The 24,840-nt window shown below is 43.7% G+C and overlaps 1 protein-coding gene across 6 annotated transcripts in view; it reads left to right on the top strand.

Annotated features, from left to right (window-relative positions):
• FAM65B (family with sequence similarity 65, member B) overlaps window positions 1–24,840 on the top strand; it is a 240,901-nt gene that overhangs the window by 195,686 nt on the left and 20,375 nt on the right. For 2 of the 6 annotated variants that reach the window (XM_011962803.1, XM_011962804.1), the window contains exons 11-19: window positions 84–232; window positions 1,896–2,025; window positions 2,359–2,508; window positions 6,457–7,149; window positions 11,014–11,195; window positions 14,681–14,849; window positions 18,777–18,912; window positions 20,498–20,659; window positions 22,867–23,025. In XM_011962803.1, coding sequence (XP_011818193.1) covers window positions 84–232; window positions 1,896–2,025; window positions 2,359–2,508; window positions 6,457–7,149; window positions 11,014–11,195; window positions 14,681–14,849; window positions 18,777–18,912; window positions 20,498–20,659; window positions 22,867–23,025 — 1,930 coding nt within the window. Of the gene's footprint in view, window positions 1–83; window positions 233–1,895; window positions 2,026–2,358; window positions 2,509–6,456; window positions 7,150–9,532; window positions 10,928–11,013; window positions 11,196–14,680; window positions 14,850–18,776; window positions 18,913–20,497; window positions 20,660–22,866; window positions 23,026–24,840 lie in introns of those variants that run through there. The other 4 variants (XM_011962807.1, XM_011962808.1, XM_011962805.1 and 1 more) reach the window with 3 other exon arrangements.

Here is a 24,840-nt window from a genome sequence, read left to right as displayed (position 1 = left end):
AAAAAAAAAAAAAAATGACACATTATCCTACCTTTCTCCTCTGCTGTGATGTAAGGCCTTTCCCCTCCCACTCTCTCTGCTAGGTCACGGAGCTCAAAGGGCTGGCAACTCACATCCTGGTAGGTAGCGTGACCTGTGAGACCAAAGAGCTGTTTGCAGCCCGACCTCAGGTGGTGGCTGTCGACATCAATGACCTTGGCACCATCAAACTGAACCTGGAAATCACCTGGTAGTAAGTGCCTCTTCCTTTTCTATCTCTTCATATAGGAATATCTGATACTGGCTAGTGCTATTCAAAGCTGGTGCATGGACCATCTGCATCACCAGGGAGCTTGTTAAAAAAGCAGAATCTCAGGCCCCACCCCAGAACTACTGTGGCAGAATCGCTCAGGCCCCAGAATCTGTTTAACAAACTCCCCGGGTGAGGTGCACGCGTGTTAAAGTTGGAGAAGCCTGGATCATATCACCAATCGCCTCTTCTACTTCCTATTTTAAAATATTTTTTCTGTCACCTTCCTTCCCTCTCTACCTCTGAATATATAAGAGAATATGTCCTCTCAAGTAAACGAATTTGAAAGAAAATATCTGTCCAATAGGAGGTACTTTGACCTCAGAAAAATCCTGATTCTCACTATGATGCTTTAAATGCTTATTCCTCTTTATCGCATAACTTCACGCTGCTCTGGAAAATTATGAGTATCCTTAGTTCCTCTGCACTGTATTTACTGAAATAGAACATCCCTAAAGGGCAAGAGATATCTTTTTTCAAAACAATGAACTTAGAAATGGTTTTCCAAAGTCACCCAGTGAGAAAGGTCATGATAAGTTATTAACACTAGTGGCGCCCGGCGCGATGGCTCACACCTGTAATCCCAGCACTTTGGGAGGCCAAGAAAGGTGGATCACCTGAGGTCAGGAGTTCAAGACAAGCCCAGCCAACATAGTGAAACCCTGTCTCTACTAAAAATACAAAAATTAGCCAGGCATTGTGGCAGGCACCTGTAATGCCAGCTACTCAGGCGACTGAGGCAAGAGAATTGCTTGAACCGGGAGGCAGAGGTTGCAGTGAGCTGAGATCGTGCCATTGCACTCCAGCCTGGGCAATAAGAGGGAAACTCCATCTCAAAAAAAAACAAAAAAACAAAAAAAACCCCACTAGTAGTTCACAATGTTTAATGTAATGCCCCTGGTATATTGCTGAGTTGACATGTTGAGTATTCATGCTCAGGGTCTCATTTACAATATAGAAAGCCAGGTGTGGAAGCAGCAAAGACACTCTTGCCTTGTCATCATCAGCACGCTTTACCCAGCCCTTCCCTCCCCACAATCTGCAGCTATTGACGTCTCACATGCAAGATCATTCTTCTTGCTGGATGAATCAGGTGCCATGATATTAAGTGGCATCATTGTGAACAGACTGTTATTCTCTTCCCACACAAGAGGCTCTGTGTCAACTGAAATGAATGGGATTCTATTTTTGAGTGTTTTCTTTAGAACAGAACAATAGTCGGTCGATGCCTTATACCATTAAGGTATCTAGCCCCACAAAGTTCAGATAATTTTATAGACTTTTCAACATCTTGTTTTGTCGAAGCAAGCATTCATAAGTTTGTGTTTCTAATGTTAGTGAGGAACGGGTGTATCTAAGTGTATAGATAAATTGTGCTTAGAGCTGTGATAATATTCTGGGGTCCCTTGGGTGAGTCTAGACTCAGTTTTCTGCTCCACTTTTCTTTTATCCAGGTTTATTTTCTGCAAACCAGTTTAGCTAAAACCAGCCCAGTTCCCACCGATTGAGTTTACTTTTATGTAATGAGGTACTCTCTCAGCCTGTGGTCTGTTGATGATAGGTGATTTTACCAAATGTGCATACATGGGGTCCTGTTGTTTTGCAGTCCATTTGACGTGGAGGACATGACCGCATCCTCAGGCGCTGGGAACAAGGCGGCAGCCCTTCAGAGGAGAATGTCCATGTACAGCCAGGGTACCCCGGAAACGCCCACCTTCAAAGACCACTCCTTCTTTGTAAGTTCAGTGTAATTTCCCGAGTAGAATCAATGCACCTGAGCCAGTGCTTGCACCCAGCATTTGAAATGCTGGAGAGACAGTGCTGGCAGTTCTCAGTAATTCTATCAGAGGCGGTAAGCCTCCTGTTTTTCCTCTCTCCTTGCCTACCTTACCTATTGCTGTGATGGTAACATGTAGATTTTTCTGAACATTCTCTAAGATCAGCCTTTTAAAGAGGTAGATATAAGTAATAGCCCCTTGTTTTAATCAAAAATGCTCGCTAAAAAGCTAACAAAACATAGTAACCTGATTCTTCCCACTAACTCCCCCATCTTGCTTTCACTTCTGAAGAGGTGGCTGCATCCTTCCCCAGACAAGCCAAGGCGGCTGTCTGTCTTGAGTGCCTTGCAAGACACTTTCTTTGCCAAGCTGCACCGCAGCCGCTCCTTCAGTGACCTGCCCTCCCTCAGGCCGAGTCCCAAGGCCGTGCTAGAGCTCTATGTGAGTGTAGCCTGCCGGGTATGGAGTGCTTGACTTCGGGGGGCTTGTGGCATGTGTGACTCAGCATGTCTCTTGTTTTATCTTCTCTGTCTTGCTCACTGGGTAATAGTTACAGCTGTACTGTCCTTGGGGTGGGAAACTTGGTCGTGCATGTAACTTTGATAGAGACACAGTTTGTCCTTCTCTTCTAATAATCCCTGTTTTTGTGCTGTGATTTTTCTCCATTGTGGCAAAGATATCCATGGTAACAAGATTTTAAACAAGTTTAAGCCTTTCAAAAACTGGCATTCGGCCCAGCATGGCGGCTCACACCTGTAATCCCACCACTTTGGTAGGCTGAGGTGGGTGGATCACTTGAGCTCAGGCGTTCAAGACCAGCCTGGCCAACATAATCAAACCCTGCCTCTACTAAAAATACAAAAAGTAGCCGGGAGTGGAGGCATGTACCTGTAGTCCCAGCTACTTGGGAGGCTGAGGTGAGAGGATCACTTGAACCCAGGAGGCAGAGGTTGCAGTGAGCCGAGATGGTGCCCTTGCACTCCAGCCTGGGCAACAGCAAACTCCATCTCAAAAACAAAAACAAAAAAAATTGGCATTCAAGGAACTCAGAAGGATTTCAATGAGTTTTACTAGAGCTACTTCTATTTGAAAGGTTCTCCATCTTAGTTTATTATAATGTTGGTTAATTCTATAACACTTTGACACAAAGAAATCCTTAATTCGCAGTCAGGAATATAATAAGTATTATATATTATACATTATGTCATGAGAGGATACACACACACACATGCATACACACGCACATGCATGGAACATCCTGCTCTTCACAGATGTATAAAAGGAAGCTTTGAGTGTCAGCAGAGGAAAGGATTAAAAGTCTTCGAGTTAATAATAATAATAATTGCATCTTTTTCATTGAATTAAAAAATGCAGGTGAAGGCTGAACATGGTGGCTCACACCTATAATCCCAGCACCTTGTGAGGCCAAGGCAGGTGGATTGCTTGAGCCCAGGAGTTCAAGACCAGACTGGGCAACAAAGTGAGACCCTGTCTCTACAAAAAATTTAAAAATTACCCTGGTGTGGTTGTGCACACCTGTGGTCCCAACTACCCAGGAGACTGAGGCAGGATGATCACTAAAGCCCAGGAGGTTGAGGCTGCAGTGAGTTATTGCATCACTGCAGTCCAGTCTGGAGAGCAGAGCAAGACCTTGTCTCAAAAGGCAGGTGAAAAGGACTAGGCTAAACTCTGGTGGACTTTTAAAGGAAAATGGGAAGAATATATGGGGGAAATACACACAAAACATGAACCAAAACACAAAGAGCTAACACAGCTGTACACGCAACCATTACCATAACATGTATATTCATGCTCATGTGCTACAGGTTCAGGGTTGTGGGTGAGAGTTGGTAGAGGTTTCATGTCATAATTTAAATAAGAACAAGGTTAGAAAACAACTGGATGATTTTCCTGATAAAACCTTTTACATAAACGCAAAGGTCCTCAGAGCGGTTGTTCCCATCTGGCCACAGCCCACCACAAGCCCATCTCACTTTTCCACTCTCTGTCCTCTGCTGGGGCCCCTTGGAGCTTCTCAGTGTCCTTGAAATGCACCACCTCCTTTCAGGAGCTCATGTCTTCACACGTTGTTCCTTCTAGAATGCACTTCCTCTGGTGCCTGCCCCCTACCTCACCATCCTCTGCATTAAGCTCCAGGACTGGCTCTTTCTCAGGCAGCAGCCACCCCCTTATTGGGGCCCTTCCCTCATGATGTCATCCCTCAGTTACAGCATGCACACCATTGTACTGTTGTGTGCTCACTGTTAGGCTCATCCCCTTGGTAGACTGCAAGTCCCCTTGGGCGGAGCATCTCGATTTATTCTCACCAAATATTTGCCACTTAAGTAGGTGGAAGTTGGGCTTGAGTCTTGGAGTCTCAAGAGAAATGGCTGGGAAGGACTTTGGAATTTGAATAAGAATCCTGACAACCCAATCTCTCTGCCATACCCACTGTCTCCCACCTCCCTCGGTGCTGCCATGAGATGTGTGCACAGATCAGATGAGGCTCAGTGGGACCATGTGGAGGGCCCACAGGTTCTAGAATCCTAAGGGACCCCCATGGATGAGTCTAGGGAGAAGGCTCCAGGCATCCCTCATCCCTCCCCTAAAAGATTCCTTTTATCTTTCCTAGAGCCATAAGGTGTATATGAGGTGGGGGGTGCAAATACGTGAGGGAAGAAACTGAAATACACAAGCTGGGAGGGACGGAAGAGGAGCACCAGAGCCCAACACCCCAACAACATTGTGGACCACAGCTCAGTAATCACTCACAGAGTAAAACATCCTCAGTTTTGGAGGTAAAGAGACTGAGCTTGTAGAGGTTACTCAAGTGTCCAGTGACACATCATTTTACTCGCCTGCAGTTAAAGTAAATCGCCTTCCAACCATTCTACAACAATGGACAGTTTGGGTGGAACAAACTGCATGTGTCAGGATCTCATGGCCTCAGATGCAGCAGCAATGGGACCAGGGACCCAGCTGGAGGAGGACGGGGAGCCTTTATCTTCCCGTCTGCTCCTCACTGCATTTGCTGTAACAGTTTTATTTGCCGGGCTTATTCCCAGCAAATTTTGAGAATTTGTCAATTTCTATATAATTAAAACAATTATTAGCATAATACTTACCATTTATTTACTTTAAAAACCGAATCTGGAATCTGAGAAAATTAGCCATTTTGGGCCGGGTGTGGTGGCTCACGCCTGTAATCCCAGCACTTTGGGAGACTGAGGCAGGCAGATCACCTGAGGTCAGGACTTTGGGACCACCCTGACCAACATGGTGAAACCCCGTCTCTACTAAAAAAAAATACAAAAATTAGCTGGGCATGGTGGCGCATGCCTGTAGTCCTAAAGATACTTGGGAGGCTGAGGCAGGAGAATTACTTGAACCCAGGAGGCAGAGGTTGCAGTGAGTTGAGATCGTACCATTGCACTCCAGCCTGGGCAACAAGAGTGAAACTCTGTCTCAAAAAAATAAAAAAGAAAGAAAAATTAACCATTTTGAAGGGGTTAATCTCAATAACTAAAAAGCCCTTTCCACAGAGCAGCATTTGGCATTTAGGCATTATACACAGACCACAGCACAAGGAGAGCTGACTTAGAAATGGCAATGCCTGAATAAATGAATGATCTTGGTTACCTGGATATTTCTGACCTCTCTCTTCAGAGTTCTGCTTCATGAAGCACACGGCGTACCTGTGACACCACCCGGGTCTGCTTGACAGATGACTCAATGTTTCTAGGCAGCCTGAGAGCCCTGGGGTTTACCTCCTGCAAGATTGATGTTCCATTTATTGGTCTTTTCCTCTTATTTCTAGAGAAGCTATGCAAATGTATGGCTGGCCTTGAATTATTTATGGCATGGTTACTAAATTAATAAAACATTTTCCAGAGCTTGGGATTTGTGGGTGGAGATTTTCAAAGGAATAATTTTTGAGAATTGAAGCAGAACAAAACATCACATCTTTGGAACTAAATTGCATGGACGTTGGAAAGTTTTTTAAGATAGTTGCCTAAATAGAAAAAGAATTGGTAATGTTATTCATAACTATGGCTGCCAAATATTATGAGCTCTTGGAATTCAGAAAACAAGCCCCCTCCCCCCATGCAACCTTTTCTTTTGAAAAATGTCAAACCTTGAGACTATTGGCATGAACTTTCACCTAGATTCAACAATAGAAACTGTTCTTGATGGTGTGTTTTCTTTTGCCAGCCACACAGACACACACACACACACACACACACACACATCAACAAATAAAATGCTAATATTCTGAAAGTTCTGGGTATTTTCATTGTAATTGTCTTATACTCTGTCTGGAAATAAACCATGCCAAGCCAAATGCATCATTTGTATTGAAAATAATAATGAGGTATCTTTTATCTACAGTCGAATCTACCTGATGACATCTTTGAAAATGGAAAGGCAGCCGAGGAGAAAATGCCACTGTCACTCAGCTTCAGTGACCTGCCCAACGGGGACTGTGCCCTCACTTCCCCCTCAACAGGCTCCCCTTCCAACTCAACAAATCCAGAAATTACCATCACCCCTGCGGAGTTTCACCACAGCAGCCTGGCCTCCCAGAATGAGGGTTTGGATGACACCAGCTCAGCATCTTCCAGGAACTCCTTGGGAGAAGGCCAAGAGCCAAAATCACACCTGAAGGAGGAAGACCCAGAGGAGCCCAGGAAACCTGCCTCGGCCCCATCTGAGGCTTGCCGCCGACAGTCCTCAGGTGCTGGGGCTGAGCACCTGTTCCTTGAGAATGATGTTGCAGAGGCACTTCTGCAAGAGTCCGAGGAGGCCTCTGAGCTCAAGCCTGTGGAACTGGACACTTTGGAAGGAAACATCACGAAGCAACTGGTCAAGAGGCTCACATCCGCAGAGGTGCCAGTGGCCACAGACAGGGTGCTCTCTGAGGGCTCTGTCGGGGGAGAATCCGAAGGCTGCAGATCCTTTCTAGATGGAAGCTTAGAGGATGCTTTTAATGGGCTTTTCCTTGCATTAGAACCACATAAAGAGCAGTATAAAGAGTTTCAGGATCTGAACCAAGAAGTCATGCATTTGGATGATATTCTAAAAGTAAGTACATTTTCAGAGAAATTGGATTAGGTTTGGAGAGAGGTGTCCTAAGCCAACATTCTGTTTAAGATGAGGTATCATTTTAAAAAAAGTCCTGTCCAGGCCAGGCGCAGTGGCTCACGCTTGTAATCCCAGCACTTTGGGAGGCTGAGGAGGGCAGATCACGAGGTCAGGAGATGGAGACCATCCTGGCTAACACCATGAAACCCCGTCTCTACTAAAAATACAAAAAAATTAGCTGGGCGTGATGGCGGGCGCCCGTAGTCCCAGCTACTTGGGAGGCTGAGGCAGGAGAATGGCATGAACCCAGGAGGCAGAGCTTGCAGTTAGAGGAGATCACACCACTGCACTCTAGCCTGGGCGACAGAGCAAGACTCCGTCAAAAAAAAAAAAAATCTTGTCCAATCACAGGATTAATAGCTCATCATCATTTTAAATGGCACTAATATGCCAGTAGTGCATATTAAGTTTTATTTTCCTGACAACAGATCAACTTATCTAAATTGATTAGGATTTAAACAAAGACCCCGAGAGAATGTTGAAATTCCCCCAGTCCCCAAGTGAATCATTCTAATCCCATATGTGAAATAGTGGCACTTTGATGATTACAGTCTCACAGGCGTTACTGGATAGGATCCCTCTCAGGGGGTCGGGAAAGCAGGGAGCCCTTTCCCTGGTTGGAGTCAGAGTTATCCAGTTCCATTGTGAGAGCCATGAGCCACTGCCTACTGGAGGAGACTGCCTGCTCTCACAATTGGTCCAAATAACCAAGTCAGAATCTCAGATTAATCATCAGCAAAATAATCATCCATTCTACTCTAGCGCGGGGGATCTATAGACTCTCCAGAGATACCCTCAATCCATGGGGATCAGACAGCCCAGGGTGCAGGTGGGAGGGTAAAATGAGAAGGATGATTTCCTCACAGGCGGGAGGTCCTGATAATGAGATCATTATTGCTGCATCAGAATGTATCTGTCTCCACCTGCACACAGATTAATTTTTTAAAAATCACTGCGCAAGAAGACAGATTTGAATTGTTGTCCCAAATCTCACTGCCACTTCTTGTATTCTGTGCTGCTCTGATTTATATTGTTGTATAAAAGAAAAGAGAACTCGGATCCTTTTTCTTAAAAGAGCAGTTCTTTGGGGAACCTGGTCTGTAAAAAGGCTTGAAAGTAAGGTTGCAGGGGCAAGCCAAGAACCAACCCACAGAAGGCTGTTGCATCCCTTTCTAAGACTGTTTTCCTGGGTGAGCATGGTGGCTCACGCCTGTAATCCCAGCATGTTGGGAGGCCAAGGCGGGTAGATGACTTGAGCCCAGGAGTTAGAGTCCAGTCCGGGCAACATGACAAAATCCCATCTCTACCAAAAATACAAAAATTAGCTGGGCATGGTGGCACACACCTGTAGTCCCAGCTACTCAGGAGGCTGAGAGGGAAGAATTGCTTGAGCCAAGGAAGCAGAGGTTGTAGTGAGCCGAGATCACGCCACTGCACTCCAGCCTGGGTGAAAAAGTGAGATCGTATCTCAAAAAAAAAAAAAAAAAAAGAATATGATGATTGTTTTTACATGCCCAGTGGCATCTGAAACTGCATTTCCAAGGCTTTTTGACCATCTTATCCTTCTCTACTCAGTCTTGCTGACCTAACTCTGGAGGAGATTTGTGCCTAAGGCAGATGATAATTCAGGCTCTGACTCTCCAGGTCCTCAAATGCTCATGACAGTTCAGTTGATGACATAGCCTCTGAGAAACAGAAGAGCACTCTGAATCTACTTTCTGTAAAATATCAGTTCAAAACCATCAGCTCAGGGCTTGTACATGCAGGCTGCTTGTCTGGTATTCCACTAAGCACCTATCTTTTCTGCACAGTTGACCAGCTTTGCTTTGTGGGCAAAAGGTATTCATTTCAAAGAGCTAAGACACAAATTGATGCCATCTAAAGTGAATTCCTTAGAGAAATCCAGTAGCGATAGCAGCTCCCATTCCAGGCATCTAGGGTGCTGCTAAGTAGCTCAATCTGCAGGAAACACTAAGCATTATTAAAAACTGGTGACCAGAGACTTCTTTCCAGAGTATTATTTCAGTCTGCTGTTGTTCTAAAATTGTCCTGCTACTAAAATCCTCAACTGCCCCTTTCTTTGTCATGACCAATATTTAAACACATCCATACTGTACAAGATCAAATTGTGCAGACACCTTGCTTAGGAAAAAAGACCCTAGAAGCAGGTGAAGTCCAGACTGACTCCCTCTCTCCCCCTGAGACTGCTGAAAATGTCATTAGTGAGTGTGTTTAGGTCTGGGGCAAATGGCTTTGTATCCAGCCAGAATTAAAGCATCAGCTGGACAAAGCTTTCTCTTTTCTCCCTCCTTCACATTCCTAGGATGCTAAACATCTTGACCATCAGAAACTAAATGGTGCTGCCTCTTGGACGGAGATCACTGAGGGTGAATGAGACAACTGTGATTTAAAAGACTGAAAGACGTTTTCCCATGTGCTTTTGTGCCATCTTGAGTGTCAGAGACAGATCCCTGCAAGGCCCTTTCTACCTTGCACTAAGAAATCAGCACGGAGTGTCACCTAACTGGATGGAGGACATTTAGTGCTTCTTACTTGCAGAATTTGTCCCATTCGACCCACCCCAGCATCTTCTTGAATATTTGGAAATACTTCTCTCCAACTCTGTGCCCGTAGCAACTGGCATTGTTCTGCTTGTAATGTTTCTGCATGTGGCCAGCATTATAGAATGCTCCAGGCCAGAGAATGGGATTGTTCCCATGATGCCAGGGCCTGGTCAGGGAAGTGATGGGACTTGTTCCCTTTGAAGCAGAGCTACGGAGGAAGCAGGGCTGCTTCTTGTCATGCGCAAGGCATTCATTCTTCCCTCAAAGCTCTGAGGAAAAATTATATGCTGTGAGTAGGTGCGGTGGCTCATGCCTGTAATCCCAACACTTTGGGAGGCCAAGGATTGCTGGAACCCAAGAGTTCAAGACAAGTATGGTCAATACAGGGAGACCCTGTCTTTACAAAAAGGAAAAGAATTAGCCTGATGTGGTGACACATGCCTGTGGTCTCAGCTACCTGGGAGGCTAAGGTGAGAGGATTGCTAAAGCCCAGGAGGTTGAGGCTGCAGTGAGCTGTGATCACACCACTGCACTCCAACCTGAGTGACAGAGCAAGACCTTGTCTCAAAAAAAAAAAAAAAAAAAAAAAAAAGATGCAGGGCTTCTTCCCTAGGGAACATGGGCTAGGTGAATTTGAGCCACTTCCTGTTTCTGGGATTTGTTTTGTTAGTCCTTTAGAGCAGGTGCCTTAGATAGCTAGCGCCTTTTGTAGAACACTGAAGACATTGCCACTTGGAATTAGAGACTGGTCAGTATTCAGCTTTGACTCACGACTTAAAATTTGTCTGCTTGTATTTTATTTTGGGGTGAGCACTAGGCAGAGGGATATAGCAGTTCTGTTTCCCAAGGCTTTGTGGTTGACTTTGTTTTGTTTTGTTTTGTTTTCAACTTTTTGTTACAAAAATTTCAAACAGAAGTAGAGACAATCCTCTAATGGATCCCAGTGTGCCCATCTCTCCACCTCCCCAGTGATCAACTCATGGCCAGTCTTGTTTCCTATTCTTCAACCTGCTTACTTCCCTCTGGATTCTTCTGCAACCAGTCCCAGATATTGTGCCATTTTATCCATGGTTGTACTTCTTTTTTGGATATTAAGATTTTTTAATGCATTTTTAAATGCTAACAAAAAATAAAAACTTGAAACAAAAAAAAAAGTGTGGCATCTCCAATTGAGCATCGTGTGTCCTGTTTCTCTTTCCGGATATGTTGATGTTCTCCCTGGTGCCTTCTGCCTTTACAGTGCAAGCCAGCAGTAAGCCGCAGCAGGTCTTCCAGTTTAAGTCTTACAGTTGAAAGTGCTTTAGAAAGCTTTGATTTCCTGAACACCTCTGATTTTGACGAGGAGGAGGATGGTGATGAGGTTTGTAATGTTGGCGGAGGTGCTGACTCAGTATTTTCAGACACTGAGACTGAGAAACACAGGTAAGTCTGGAGTTAGTGTCTCCTTATATTTCTCCTATCACAGCTGATACAGTAGTTCTTTGTTACTGTCAGAGGGGACCTGGTACACATTTCCAGGAAGATAAAACTCTCCACATGTGTGACCAGTTGGCTTACAATTCCTTTTCATTGTCAAGTGCAATAAAAGCATCAATATTATTCATCTCTTTGGGGTTGCTTAAGGGAAAATAAATATCTTTATATTTCCTCTTTATAAATAGGAAAATTTTGTATGAGAATGTTTATATACACATACATGTGTACACATTTTTTTTTTTTTAGGACAGAGTCTTGCTCTGTCACCCAGGCTGGAGTGCAGTGGTGCGATCTCAGCTCACCACAACCTCCACCTCCCACGTTCAAGCAATTCTCCTGCCTCAGCTTCCCCAGTAGCTGTGACTACAGGCACTTGCCACCACACCCGGCTAATTTTTGTATTTTTTTAGCAGAGATGGGGTTTCACCATGTTGGCCAGGCTGGTCTTGAACTCCTGACCTCAGGTGATCCACCCGCCTTAGCCTCCCAAAGTGCTGGGATTACAGGTGTGAGCCACCACACCCAGCCCTCACATGTGTTTTATAGGGTTCAGTGTCTACAACTTGACCCCATGCAATTAATTCCAAATTAACTAGATATACACATTTCTGGAGAACTCTTACTGGATGACAAATTTGGACCTGGTTCTCCCTGGCTTGCACTTTACTTCTGTTGCCTTTGTTTTGTTGAGCTTCCCTTTCCCAACCCTTTATGCTTCCTTCAACCCAGTGAGTCTTTGCATGAGACTGAGTTCATCAAGGCATGCATCAAAGCCAAGTTTAAGTCCCATGGTGCATATTTCTCTTAGAATGTAAGAGAGGATGACCGATGACTGCCACTGGTTCTGGAGCAATCTAGGTGGAGAATGTGACCTTCTCTGGAAGCAGCAGATGAAGGTGAAACATTGTCAGCTTCACCATCAGGTGTCCTCGTGCAGCCAAATCACATTTTGAGAACTAGAGCCTGGGGTCCAATTTTATTAACTACAGATAAAGCAAAATAAGTACAGTGGAACGTACCCACCTCCACCAATTGCTGTGAAAGAAAACACACTTTCCCAAAGTGGGGGTGGATTGCCCACTCATCGTTACCTTTGGCACAATATGACGTAAACAGGTTTCAAGTTACAGCAAGCTGTGACTTCAACCTTCACAAATCTCTCTGAAAGATGTTAGTTTTTTTGTTGTTGTTGTCCCTGAAGGGTTGGTTTCCTTTTTCAAAATAAAACCAGGAAAAAAACCATGAGAACTTGAATTTACCGCTTAAGCAAACTGGGGACATGGCAAAGAAAATTTATTAAATGAATGTAATGTTTAAATTATCCTACATTTGGCCAGGCATGGTGGCTCATGCCTATAATCCCAGCACTTTGGGAAGCCAAGGCCAGAGGATTACTTGAACTCAGTAGTTCAAGACCAGCCTGGGAAACATGGCAAAATCCCATCTCTACTAAAAATACGAAAGTTAGTTGGGTGTGGTGGTACGCACCTGTTGTCCCAGCTATGCGGGAGGCTGAGGTGGGAGGATTGCTTGAACCCAGGAGGTCAAAGTGAGCTGAGATTGTACCACAGCACTCCAGCCTGGGCAACAGAGCAAGACTTTCTCTCAAATAAATAAATAAGGCAGGGCCTGGTGGTTCACTCCTATAATCCCAGCACTTTGGGAAGCCGAACAGGGTGAATCACTTGAGGTCAGGAGTTCAAGACCAGCCTGATCAACATGGTGAAAAAATACAAAAATTAGCTGGGCATGGTGGTGTGCGCCTGTAGTCCCAGCTACTCAGGAGGCTGAGGCAGGAGAATGGCTTGAACCTGGGAGGTGGAGGTTGCAGTGAGCTGAGATTGTACCACAGCACTCCAGCCTGGGCAACAGAGCAAGACTTTCTCTCAAATAAATAAATAAGGCAGGGCCTGGTGGTTCACTCCTATAATCCCAGCACTTTGGGAAGCCGAACAGGGTGAATCACTTGAGGTCATGAGTTCAAGACCAGCCTGATCAACATGGTGAAAAAATACAAAAATTAACCAGTCATGGTGGTGTATGCCTGTAGTCCCAGCTACTCAGGAGGCTGAGGCAGGAGAATGGCTTGAACCTGGGAGATGGAGGTTGCAGTGAGCTGAGATCAAGCCACTGTGCTCCAGCCTGGGTAGCAGTGCGAGACTCCATCTCAAAAAAAAATAAATAAAAGTAAATTGTTCTGCCTTCATATTTTTTAGCTTGATAGAATTTGTGAAATGCTTCTTATCCAAAAAGTTTTCTGCATACTTGTTACCTTAAGCTGTTACAGGATATAGCAAAGTCAGGCATCGATCTAAACTTTTTTTCTTCTTGCTATAAGAAACATTTTAACAACAGAAATATCACAGGTTTTATAAATGTTATACATCGATATTAAATATGTCTAATTTGATCAATCTCATTGTATGTCATCAGAAGTATTAGGGAAGAGTGTGTGTGTGTGTGTTTTAAATATGTAACAGCTGCTTTGTGTGGACTGCCCAGACACAAACTGAGTGTTTTCCCCTTGGAGGCAAATGTGAATCAGAATAAAGCATTCAAAGCCTCTAAGCTCTGGTGCTAATCTTTTTAAATTGTGGACACCAGAGAGTGTGAGGCTAGAAGCCCAAATCTGCCCTGTCCTTTTCCTGTCTAGCTGGGTGAACCAGGACACTCTTAATATCCCTGCTAATCATGGGAAACAAGATCACTCTTGCCACCCTCCCCAGTACACAGGTTTATTTTAAGAATAAAATTAGATAATCAATGCAAGAGATTTTTTAAAATGTAGGTGCCTATCATGGTATAACTTCATACAGTTCAACAAGGAGGTTTAAACAAAGCGTGAGAGGCAGAACTAAGCTATTCCTCTAAGACTCTGTCTCAAAAATAAATAAATAAATAAATATTCAAACACCCTTTTTAACTTTTGTCCAGAGTAGAACATCATGTCTCTCTTCTTGGCAGCTTTCCTTTTTCCTTTTATTCAAGTAGCAATTGATCTGAGGCCAGGAAAAAGCCTTGACAGATTATTTCTTAATGGTATTGCCTTTGGGAAACCACAAATATAGAGGACAGTTTAATCCCAGAAAATTTGGCAGATCACCCTGTCAACAGAGCAGGAAAGTGCAACACATTCAAACCGAGGGCATGTTTCAAAGACTTCTGGATGAAACGACTTCATAAGTGGTTCATTAGGCTTAAGAAGCAGAGAAAGAACTTTGAAAGCAATTTGTTTGCATTTCCTTTTAACTCTAGGCAATTCGGTGACCAGGCAGAATTAAGTAATTTTTGAAAGGTGTCTATTTTTCAAGATAGGCAAGTGAAAGACTGTTTTTAGGGGGTGGTGCTGGGGCCTGATGCAAACCATGTTGACTTGACCTGTGGTTTGTGCACAGAAAAAGAATAGCTAATGTTTTGCCCACCTTCAATAGTTACAGGTCAGTTCACCCAGAAGCCAGGGGCCATCTCAGTGAAGCGCTCACCGAAGACACAGGAGTTGGGACCAGTGTGGCAGGAAGTCCTCTCCCACTGACCACAGGCAACGAGAGCCTGGACATCACCATCATCAGGCACCTCCAGTACTGCACCCAACTCGTGCAGGTAGGATCAGCGATGAATTTGTGTTTGAGATGCCAGGTGATTTACATACCAGGAAGTGTGCTTTCATTTTTTAGTGTTGCCAGGGAAATGAGAATTCAGGAATAAGAGAACAGTCTGTTATGCCCAGACCGCTTATTCCCCAGAGAAGACCACCAGAGTCCGGAGTCAAAGCCAAGCGGCAAGGATCTTTATTACAGGTTCGAACCTGGAACTTCCTCACTAGTCATGAGACGAGCGGGAAAGTTCCTTAACTGGGCTCCAGACAGCATTTTTATAGTCGGGGTAAACAGGTACAGAGTCATAGGGGATTTTGTACACATCATACTTAGGATTGGCTGACATTTGAACAAGGTGATTTGGCTGATTATGATCGGTTCCCACCATTTCTGGTATTTTGGTTACATTTTGAAACACTGATGACGTTTATCAGGGGCTTGCAGGGTAGGGGTAGGGCGGTTACATTTTGAAACACTGATGACGTTTATCGGGGGCTTGTTTTCCCGGTCTGCTCACCCGGTCTGTTCTGCTTTCTAGATTCCTGGAATTGTTTGCCTAAGTTAGTTCGGGAGTTGTTTTGCAGCCCTGGTCCCTGCTGTCCTGGTCCCTTTCAAGTCTTGCTCTGGTTTGAGCCAAGTCAAAAACTCTGACTTGCAGAGGTTGGGCCTGCCCAACCCTCTACAACCTTGGGTTTTTCATCTTCCAACCTACCTCTCCAGACCTTAACAGTAGTAGGTGGAATGTGGTTAGCTCTCACTTTGTCTCATTTGGTAGTAAATGAGAAAAATGTGATTAAGGGGGTGGCGAAGGGGAAAGCATTTGTATTCCACCATCTGCAATGGAGTTTGAAAGCCAATAGTACTGAATATATATTAATGTGAATGTCAAATGAATTACTTTTTCACCACCTGGAGAGCTAAAAGAAAGTGTTAAAGAATCTAACCACAGTCTCCTGGATCTTGAATAAGTACTTCTTATTAGCAATGCTAAGAGATATTTCTCTAGGCATCATCATCACCATTTAGCTCTCATTCTGGGACACCACAGAGCTGATTTTTCTTCTCATCCCAAGCTGTTTACCACTTAAGGTTTTTCAACAGTGGAGCAAATGTTCTGAAACTCTTTTGTTGCAGGAAGGGTTTCAGCTGTCTTGAACAAAGCATTTTTCCTCAAGCATGTATTTAAGAGCTTTCTCCTTACCTGGTTGCTTTTCTTCTCCTAATATCATTCTTCTCCCAGCTTGCTTGGATGTATGTGAAACAAGAAGAGAATGCAGAAGCTAATATAATGGTTCCAGACCAGGCACAGTGGCTTACGCCCATAGTCCCAGCACTTTGGGAGGCCAAAGCAGGAAGATTGTTTGAGCCCAGGAGTTTGAGACTAGCCTGGTCAACAGAGTGAAACCTCATCTCTACAAAAGATACAAAAATTAGTCAGGCATGGTGGCACACGCCTGTGGTCCCAGCTACTCAGAAGGCTGAGGAGGGAGGATTGCTTGAGCCTGGGAGGCAGAGGTTGCAGTGAGCTGTGAAGGCGCCACTGCACTCCAGCCTGGGTAACAATGGTTCTCCTCCTTTCTGTGTCTCTCAGAGACCTGTCTCAATCACCTGGTAGGCATACATGCAGAACACGGACCTGTACTACCATGCTGAATTGTCTAAGGTATTTGGACTCTAAAACAAATAGGATTTGCAAACCCAGCACTTTGAGAGGCTGAGGCCTCATTTAAAAAAAAAAAAAAAAAAAAGTGTAAGGGGATCAGCCAAGCAGGAAAGGTGCAGAAAGAGGAGGAATTGTTGCAACCCAAAAGCACAGAACCTGTTGGAAGACAAGAGTCAGGGTGAGGAGCCAGGGGTCCCTTGGGAGCCCAGCAGAGCGGCAGTGTTGCCTCCTTGGTAACACACATGTAAGGAGAATATGCTTCTCAACCATAGATGAAGAGCATCAGAGAAGCCTCAGACAACTGCTGTGGGAGACTGGTTGGCAATTATAACTCCTGCCACTTGGTTAGCCAACACTTAGTTGAACTCTTCTGTTGAGTTTCAAGGTCAAAAACCACAAAGGTCTCACAAACCATGAGATTGACAACCAATCTGGTAGAATGTGCAATTTTTTTTTTCTGATCAAAATAGACAGGGATTTTTATTTATGTATAACTGTTTTCTACTCACCAACCATTTGAATGAGACAGCTCTTTGTCCTTGCTGACCTTGATACTATGCCAAGCAAACCACTTGTTTCTCTTTTAGAGAAAAATAGCTGTTTTGTGAGACATAAAAGAATTCTTGTCTACGAAGGAGTGACTGTTTTCTCACAAAGACTAATTGGCATGTTTTTAGTGTAAGCAGTCAATGAAGTGTTTCTCTCAGTAATAAGGCCATGATTATAATAATTCAACCTTTCTGTGGGGATGAGCAATGGTACAAAAACAGAAGAGGTGGATATAAAGATGTAGATTGAAGGAGTGAGGATTAGAAACTTAACTTCTCACTTGCACTGATTCATGTGTGAGCTTACTTATTTGTTAGGTATATAATCACAGAGAGATAAAGATGTGCATTTTCTAAGAATCATAATCACTACAATTATTTTCAAAATAAAGCAGTTCATTGCTATTGTATTTACTCACAAGAAAGGTGTTAGTACATAATTGCTGCACTAGACTTTTTTTTTTTTTTTTTTTTTGGAGTCTTGTTCTGTCACCTGGGCTGGAGTGCTGGAGTGCAGTGGTGCAATCTCAGCTAACTGAATATCCATGTGCCAAGAAGATAAGCCTTACATTCCTCTCTCTCTCTCTCTCTATATATATATGTATTTTTTTGAGACAGAGTCTTACACTCTGTCACCCAGACTGGAGTGCAGTGGCACAATCTTGACTCACTGCAGCCTCCGCCTCCAGGGTTCAAGTGACTCTCCTGCCTCAGTCTCCTAAATAGCTTAGACTACAGGCCTGCACCACCACGCCTGGCTAATTTTTGTATATTTAGTAGAGGTGGGGTTTCACCATGTTGGCCAGGATGGTCTCAATCTCCTGACCTCATGATCTGCCTGCCTCAGCCTCCCAAAGTGCTGGGTTTGAAAATCCTATTTGTTTTAGAGTCTCAATACTTTAAACAATGCAGCATAGTAGTACAGGTCTGTGTTCTGCATCTATGCCTACCAGGTGATCGAAACAGGTCTCTGAGAGACACAGAAAGGAATAGAACCATTGGGCAGCAAGTGACTTATATTCTTTCCTCTCTTAGGCCTTCTCATTCTTGTGAACTGCACACAAATGAACCCACTTACAACTTATGTGACCTTGGGCGGGTTGCTTAACCTCTCTGTGCCTCAATTTTCTCATCAGTAAAATGGGGATATCAATAGGACCCGCCTCATTGGGTTGTTATGAGAAATAACATAAGCTAACACTTATACAGGACTCAGACCAGTGCCTGGCACATAGTAAGCACTCATTTGTTATCAAGAGACAGCTCTGTAATTATCATTATCATTTAACCTGCCCTTAACTTTAAACTTGAACACACACACACAAAAATAAAACCAGGCTGTGAAAACTTACTGCATTTGTAAGACAAATCTAATTCTGCTTACACACCAAGACACAGCCTAAACTGCCCCTTACATTTCAAAGGGGAAGATCAGATTCATAGTACATAAAAGGGAAGGCAGCTTTATAATAACGTTGTAGACCTACTACTGAGAAAGTTCCAGAATTTATGCACACATGAAGAAATGCAAAGCAAAAAAACATGCCTGATTTCATCAGATGTTGTAACTGGCATGGAATGAGGATCATTACCAAGCTGGAAGAAAAACATTGCATGAATTTATTTAGTATCACCACCACATTCAGGAAGGATGAAGCTGGGTAGAGAAGGCTCTACTGAAAACAACATAATTGAAACGTGGTTTTGTTTGTTTTACCAGCAAATTGTTTTCTCAAGCAAAATCCCATTTGTGGCAAGAAGTCTCTTAGAGAAGCTTTCTAGGCAGATCCAAGTTATGGAGAAACTCGCTGCTGTCAGTGATGAGAACATAGGAAATATCAGTTCTGTTGTGGAAGGTAAGTATCTGCCAATTACACCGCTATTCATGTAAATGATGACGCCACTAGCCCAGTGCATTCCCTATGCATGTTCATTGCTTTGTTGGAAAAACAGAAAAGCATTCTTAGGTCACAGGATTGAGAAAGGTCTGCAAACAAATTGGACTCATTAATGTCACATTTCAGCTTTCTGAGTCAAAGCAGCAGACACACAGTTTTTTTCCAGAGGGCCTCCACCTCCAGAAGTCAGACATAGAAACAGAAACAGCACCCACTTCACAGGCAGAGTTTCACAGACTTTCTGCTGGTGCGGTTCCCTTTAGGGACAGATGACTATAGGATGTTCTTGCACCCTGGAGGTGGCTAAGACAACTCCTATAGTGACTGTCAAATGGAAGATCCTGCCAGACCCTGCTCGAGAAAGGTACAGATACATGGATGCAAACGCCTCCAGGAGAGTTCCTGATTCTAAGAGTTTTAGATGAAGAATTTGACATGGGAAAGATGCCTTTGAATTTGTGTGATCTGGCTATGGGGCACTTTTGTAGAAACCAGAATTTATGTCTTTTTTCATATCAGATATTCAGCAGAAATAGGGTCTTCCAGGTAATCTCTGATTAAACCTAAAACTTCCTGTATCTTATTCTCCCTGTACATTTCTGCCTCCCACATCCATTCCCAGTAGAAGTAGGTGACCTTGGCCGGTCTCTGAGGGGCATGAAGAAGGGCAGGACATTCAGGCTGTGAGTGACTTGTGTCCTCTCCTCTCCCAGCCCCCTCCTCATGATCATGACACATGCAAGTGAAACATTGTTCCCATGCTACCTGGTAGCATGCTGTTCAGTCATTTCAGTCAGGGAACCACCTGGGCAGGGTAAATATTTCCTCCAGCCACCTACCGCTACCTCCCATCCCCTTCAGGAAACTCTCCTCAAGTTTGAGTCCTTGATCCTGTATGATTTCCGCTGTGGAGTTACAGGAAAACCCATGATTGGAACGTATCCCAAGGGTAGAGCTCCTGTGTTTCCTATCACTCACAGCAAGCAGCCTTGTTTTTGCTCTGTTTTCTTTGCTCCCCAGGCAGGATGAGTTCCTGTCATAACTTCTTTACCCTTCGGGCCATCTGCCAACCACAGAGGAATCTGTTAGTTCCATCTGAAAACTAATCACAGTCTTATGGGGAGAAAAAAGGTCCCTAGAGACCTCCCCCCCACACACCCTTGCCCCAACACGTCTTCATCTGCTTCATTTAAAATGTGTTATGGCCAGGCGCGGTGGCTCATGCCTATAATCCCAGCACTTTGGGAGGCCGAGGTGGGTGATTTGCTTGAGGCCAGAAGTTCGAGACCAGCCTGACCAACATGGTAAAACCCCATCCCTAATAAAAATACAAAAATTAGCCAGGTGTGGTGGTGCATACCTGTAATCCCAGCTACTTGGGAAGCTGAGGCAAGAGAATCACTTGAACCCAGGAGGCGGAAGTTGCAGTGAGCCGAGATCATGCCATTGCACTCCAGCCTGGGTAACAGAGCAAGACCCTGTCTCAAAAAGATAAAATAAAATAAAATGTGTTATGAGATGGGGGGTTGCTCTTCTTTTCCAGCCATACCAGAATTTCACAAAAAGCTGTCTTTGCTGTCATTCTGGACCAAGTGCTGCAGCCCTGTTGGTGTCTACCACAGCCCAGCGGACAGAGTGATTAAGCAACTGGAGGCCAGCTTTGCCAGAACTGTCAACAAAGAATATCCAGGACTTGCAGACCCAGGTACAAGGCAGCAGTAGAGAGAGAATTTCTGTCCTTCAGTGTGAGAGTGGGCTTTGCGGCGGGATCCAGGGGCTTCCTCCTACCACTTGCCTGCGGATGGGAAGCATATAAAAGGCCAGCCCTGAAAAAAGAAGTGTACTGTCCAGGGAAAACATCATCTACTCAGATTTAAGAAAAGAAAGATGTTGAACTGTTTTAATTCAGAATATCAGCAGTGACATTTAAAGCTACTACATTTTGGCCAGGCACAGTGGCTCACATCGGTAATCCCAGCACTTGGGAGACCGAGACGAGTGGATCACTGGAGGTCAGGAGTTCGAGATCAGCCTGGCCAACGTGATGAAACTCCGTCTTTACTAAAAATACAAAAATTAGCCGGGCATGGTGGCCCATGCCTGTAATTCCAGCTACTTGGGAGACTGAGACAGGAGAATCGCTTGAACCCAGGAGGCAGAGGTTGCAGTGAGCTGAGATCACGACACTGCATTCCAGCCTAGGTGACAGAGTGAGACTCCATCTCAATAATAATAAAGCTACTACGTTCTTATGTATTGTTATTTCTATATGTGTACTTCTTTCATTACAATTTCACCAGTTTGAGAGTGTCAAATGGTATGATCACTTGGAAAAACTGTTTGGCAGTTTCTACTAAAGCTCAATATACCCCCTACCCTTGGATCCAGCACATTCACTCCTAAATATGTAAAGACTAATAAGTGCTATGTTCACAAGAAAGGACATTTATTTGAAGGTTCCCACCAGCTTTACTCACAAGAGCCAAAAATTGGAAACAACCTAAATGCCCACAAGAGAATGGATAAATTGTAATATACTCATAGCACAGAGTATTACACAGCAATTTTTAAAAACAAAATACAGACAAGGTCTCACCCTGTCACCCGGGGGAATACAGTGGTGTGATAACAGCTCACTGCAGCCTCCATCTCCTGGGCTCAGGAGATTCTCCTGCCTCTTCCCCTTTTGTACTGGGACTATAGGCAGATGCCAACACGCCTGGCTAATTTTTGTACTTTTAGTAGAGACGGAGTTTCACCCTCTTGCCCAGGCTGTTCTTGAACTCCTGGGCTCAAGCAATCCTCCCTTGGCCTCCCAAAGTGCTGGAATTACAGTTGTGAGCCACTACTCTGGGCCAGCAATATTTTTTTTTCTTTTTCTTTTTTTTTTTTTTTTGAGATGGAGTCTCGTTCTGTTGCCCAGGCCGGAGTGCAATAGTGTGATCTCAGCTAACTGCAACCTTCACCTCCCAGGTTCAAGTGATTCTCCTGCCTCAGCACCCCCAGTAGCTGTGATTGCAGGCACATGCCACCATGACCAGCTAATTTTTATATTTTTAGTAGAAACAGCGTTTTACCATGTTGGCCAGGCTGGTCTTGAACTCCTGACCTCAGGTGATCCACCTGCCTCAGCCTCCTAAAGTGCTGGGATTACAGGAGTGAGCCACTGTGTCCAGCCCTGGGCCAGCAATTTTTAAAGAGAATACATTGTTGCTATAATCAATAATTTGAATGAATCTCACAGATACTTTGTTGTGTAAAAGGACCAAGACACCAAAAGTACATACCATATAATTACATTTACATGAAGTTCAAGAACAGGTGAAACTAATTTATGTTGATAGACGTCAGATTGTTAGTTGCCGATTTGTGCCCTTCCCTTCCTTTCTCTTCCCTTCGTTTTTCCTTCCTTCTTTCCTTCCTTCCTTCTCTTTTCCTCTCTCACTTGCCTCTTCCTCTTCCTTTTTATCTCTCTTCTACACACACATATATAATATTTCTTCATTATATATGTTATATATAAGGGAAGGGAAGGGTAGCTATGGACTGGGAAGGGGCACAAGGAAACCTCATGGAATGCGGGCCGTCTTCCATATCTTGATCTAAATGGCAGTTACACAGGTGTGCACATGTGCAAAAACCATCCAACTGCTTACTTTACCTACTTCACTCTATCTTCAACCACAATAAAAGATAAGCAACTTATTGAGCCAGATGTGATGGCTCATGCCTGCAATTCCATCTACTTGGGAAGCTGAGGCAGGAGGACTGCTTGAGCCCAGGAGTTTGAGACCAACCTGGGCAACAAAGTGAGACCCTGTCTCTAAAATAAAAATAAAAATAAAAGTTATTGAATGAATGAATGAATGGTCATATATCTAAAGCTGCTTTGTGTCTTTCCCTTCCGAATAGTGTTTCAAACCCTGGTGTCCCAAATTCTGGACCGAGCTGAGCCTCTGCTTTCCTCCAGCCTGTCCTCGGAAGTCGTCACTGTTTTCCAGTATTACAGTTACTTCACCAGCCACGGCGTCAGTGACCTGGAGAGTTACCTGAGCCAATTGGCAAGGCAAGGTGGGACGTGTTCTTTTGTCACATTGTAGTGGTGGCTCAATTTGGCAATATCTCTGGTCTTTTAAATCGTGGCTTTTGGCAATGATGGCCTTTTATTTTTCAAGTCCACAGAAGAGGTGCAATTTGCCTTTTAAATGACTTTTGGACTTTTAACATTAGTGAGCCCCTTGTTAATGAACCAGGGATTCACTAGGAGCAACTCAATTATCTGGCAGAGAGGTACCATTTATGGGAAGTTGGTAAATGATTTAAGCTTTCACTGTAATTTATTTCCTTCGGTAATGTATTTGCCATTAGTCGGATCAATCCTACAGGCAATACTATTTTATATTGCCCTTTTTGGTGAGGCTTTCAATAATAATAGGAAGAAATGGGGTTTTAAAGAAGGCAGGTAGGTAACATGGTGGGAAAGGAAAGGAGGAAAAGGTGGAAACCTAACTCTAGGGCTACATGTCCAGGGAACAAGGAGAACAGCTGTCAGTGCAGGCGTGCAGCAGTGAAGCTGGTTCTTGCCATTCAACGTGGCCCTTCAGAGACTGGAAATAAAAGAACAATCTGAACCAAATGAAAACTCCACTTTGGGAGTGGAGCCAGGTAGTGAGGGGCTGGTTTCTGGTTCCCAGGTTGGTGCTCTATAAATCCACGGAGACTTGACAATGCAGGTTAAAAGGGACGGGAGGAATGAGGTGTGTTCTTTGGAGCTAGGTGAGTCCGGCACGGCACCAGGCAGCAGCAACATGTCTGGCACAAGCCCAGGCTTACCCCTTCTCTCTCCAGAACATCAAATCCTGCAACAACGCAGTCAGCACATTGGGTGGCATCATAGTGAAGGAAGAAAAATCTTCCTTCACCCAGCACTGTACCAGCACGGAGCGTGGGAGAGAGTCTGAGCATAACCCCTTACGAGGCAGACGCCAGCACAGAGGACCAGGAAGACAAAGCATGGGCAGAAAGACCTTGTTTTAGGACCACAAAGTCTTATTTTATAATATAATCTTCATTTCTTGATACTAAATTTGTCCCAACTAAATCAATATCCTGAGAAAACGTTTCTATTACTCAGATTATATCAGTGGCAATTTACATCTCCAGCCTCTTATTACATGGTCCCCAAGAAAGCCTATTCATTTACTAACAGAAATGGGAAATGACAATGAAAAAAAAAAAAAACCCTTAACCTTTTAAGTGTCTCTTTTCTTTCACTATAAAAGGGAAAGCTTCATTATTTAAAATATATATATAAACAGAGAAGTATAAAGAAAGAAATTCCAATCTCTCCTTCTCCTACTTCTTAAATTGAATGTATTTTTCAGTTGAATGTATGTGGGTTTTAGATTCAAAATTGTAATTATGCCTTAAGAGTATTGATCCTGTTTTTTATTTGATATTATGTTCTGTGTTACTAAGTATTCTTTGAAAGCATTTGTATTAGATTATGTTAGTTATTAGATTAATAGTTCTGCATTTGAATGTATACTAATGTATTTGATTATATTGTTGAACATTTAGGCTATTTTCTGCTATTTGTTAATTTAGATGTTATAATCCATAATGCTGCCTTGAGGCTTTTTACTAGGGTGTTTATTTACAAAGCAGTGAAATTGATAGAGCATCCACAGCGTGGAAAATAGGAAATTAAAGCAAAAAAAAAAAAATCTAAATAAGTCACACATTTGTCTACTGTGTAGAGAATGTTGCCTTATTCATGGAGCATGAATTTTGGCTTTTATTTTTCCTTCTGTACTGACCAGACACATCCTCATCCCAGTGTTTTTGTGACTAACAGTTGATCATGCTGGATTTCTGGTTAGGGAG

The sequence above is a fragment of the Colobus angolensis genome, unplaced genomic scaffold, assembly GCF_000951035.1.
Source record: "Colobus angolensis palliatus isolate OR3802 unplaced genomic scaffold, Cang.pa_1.0 Scaffold6, whole genome shotgun sequence".
Classification (NCBI taxonomy): domain Eukaryota; kingdom Metazoa; phylum Chordata; class Mammalia; order Primates; family Cercopithecidae; genus Colobus; species Colobus angolensis.
Note: the sequence above shows the minus strand (reverse complement) of the source record. Positions and strands in the feature narration are given on the sequence as shown.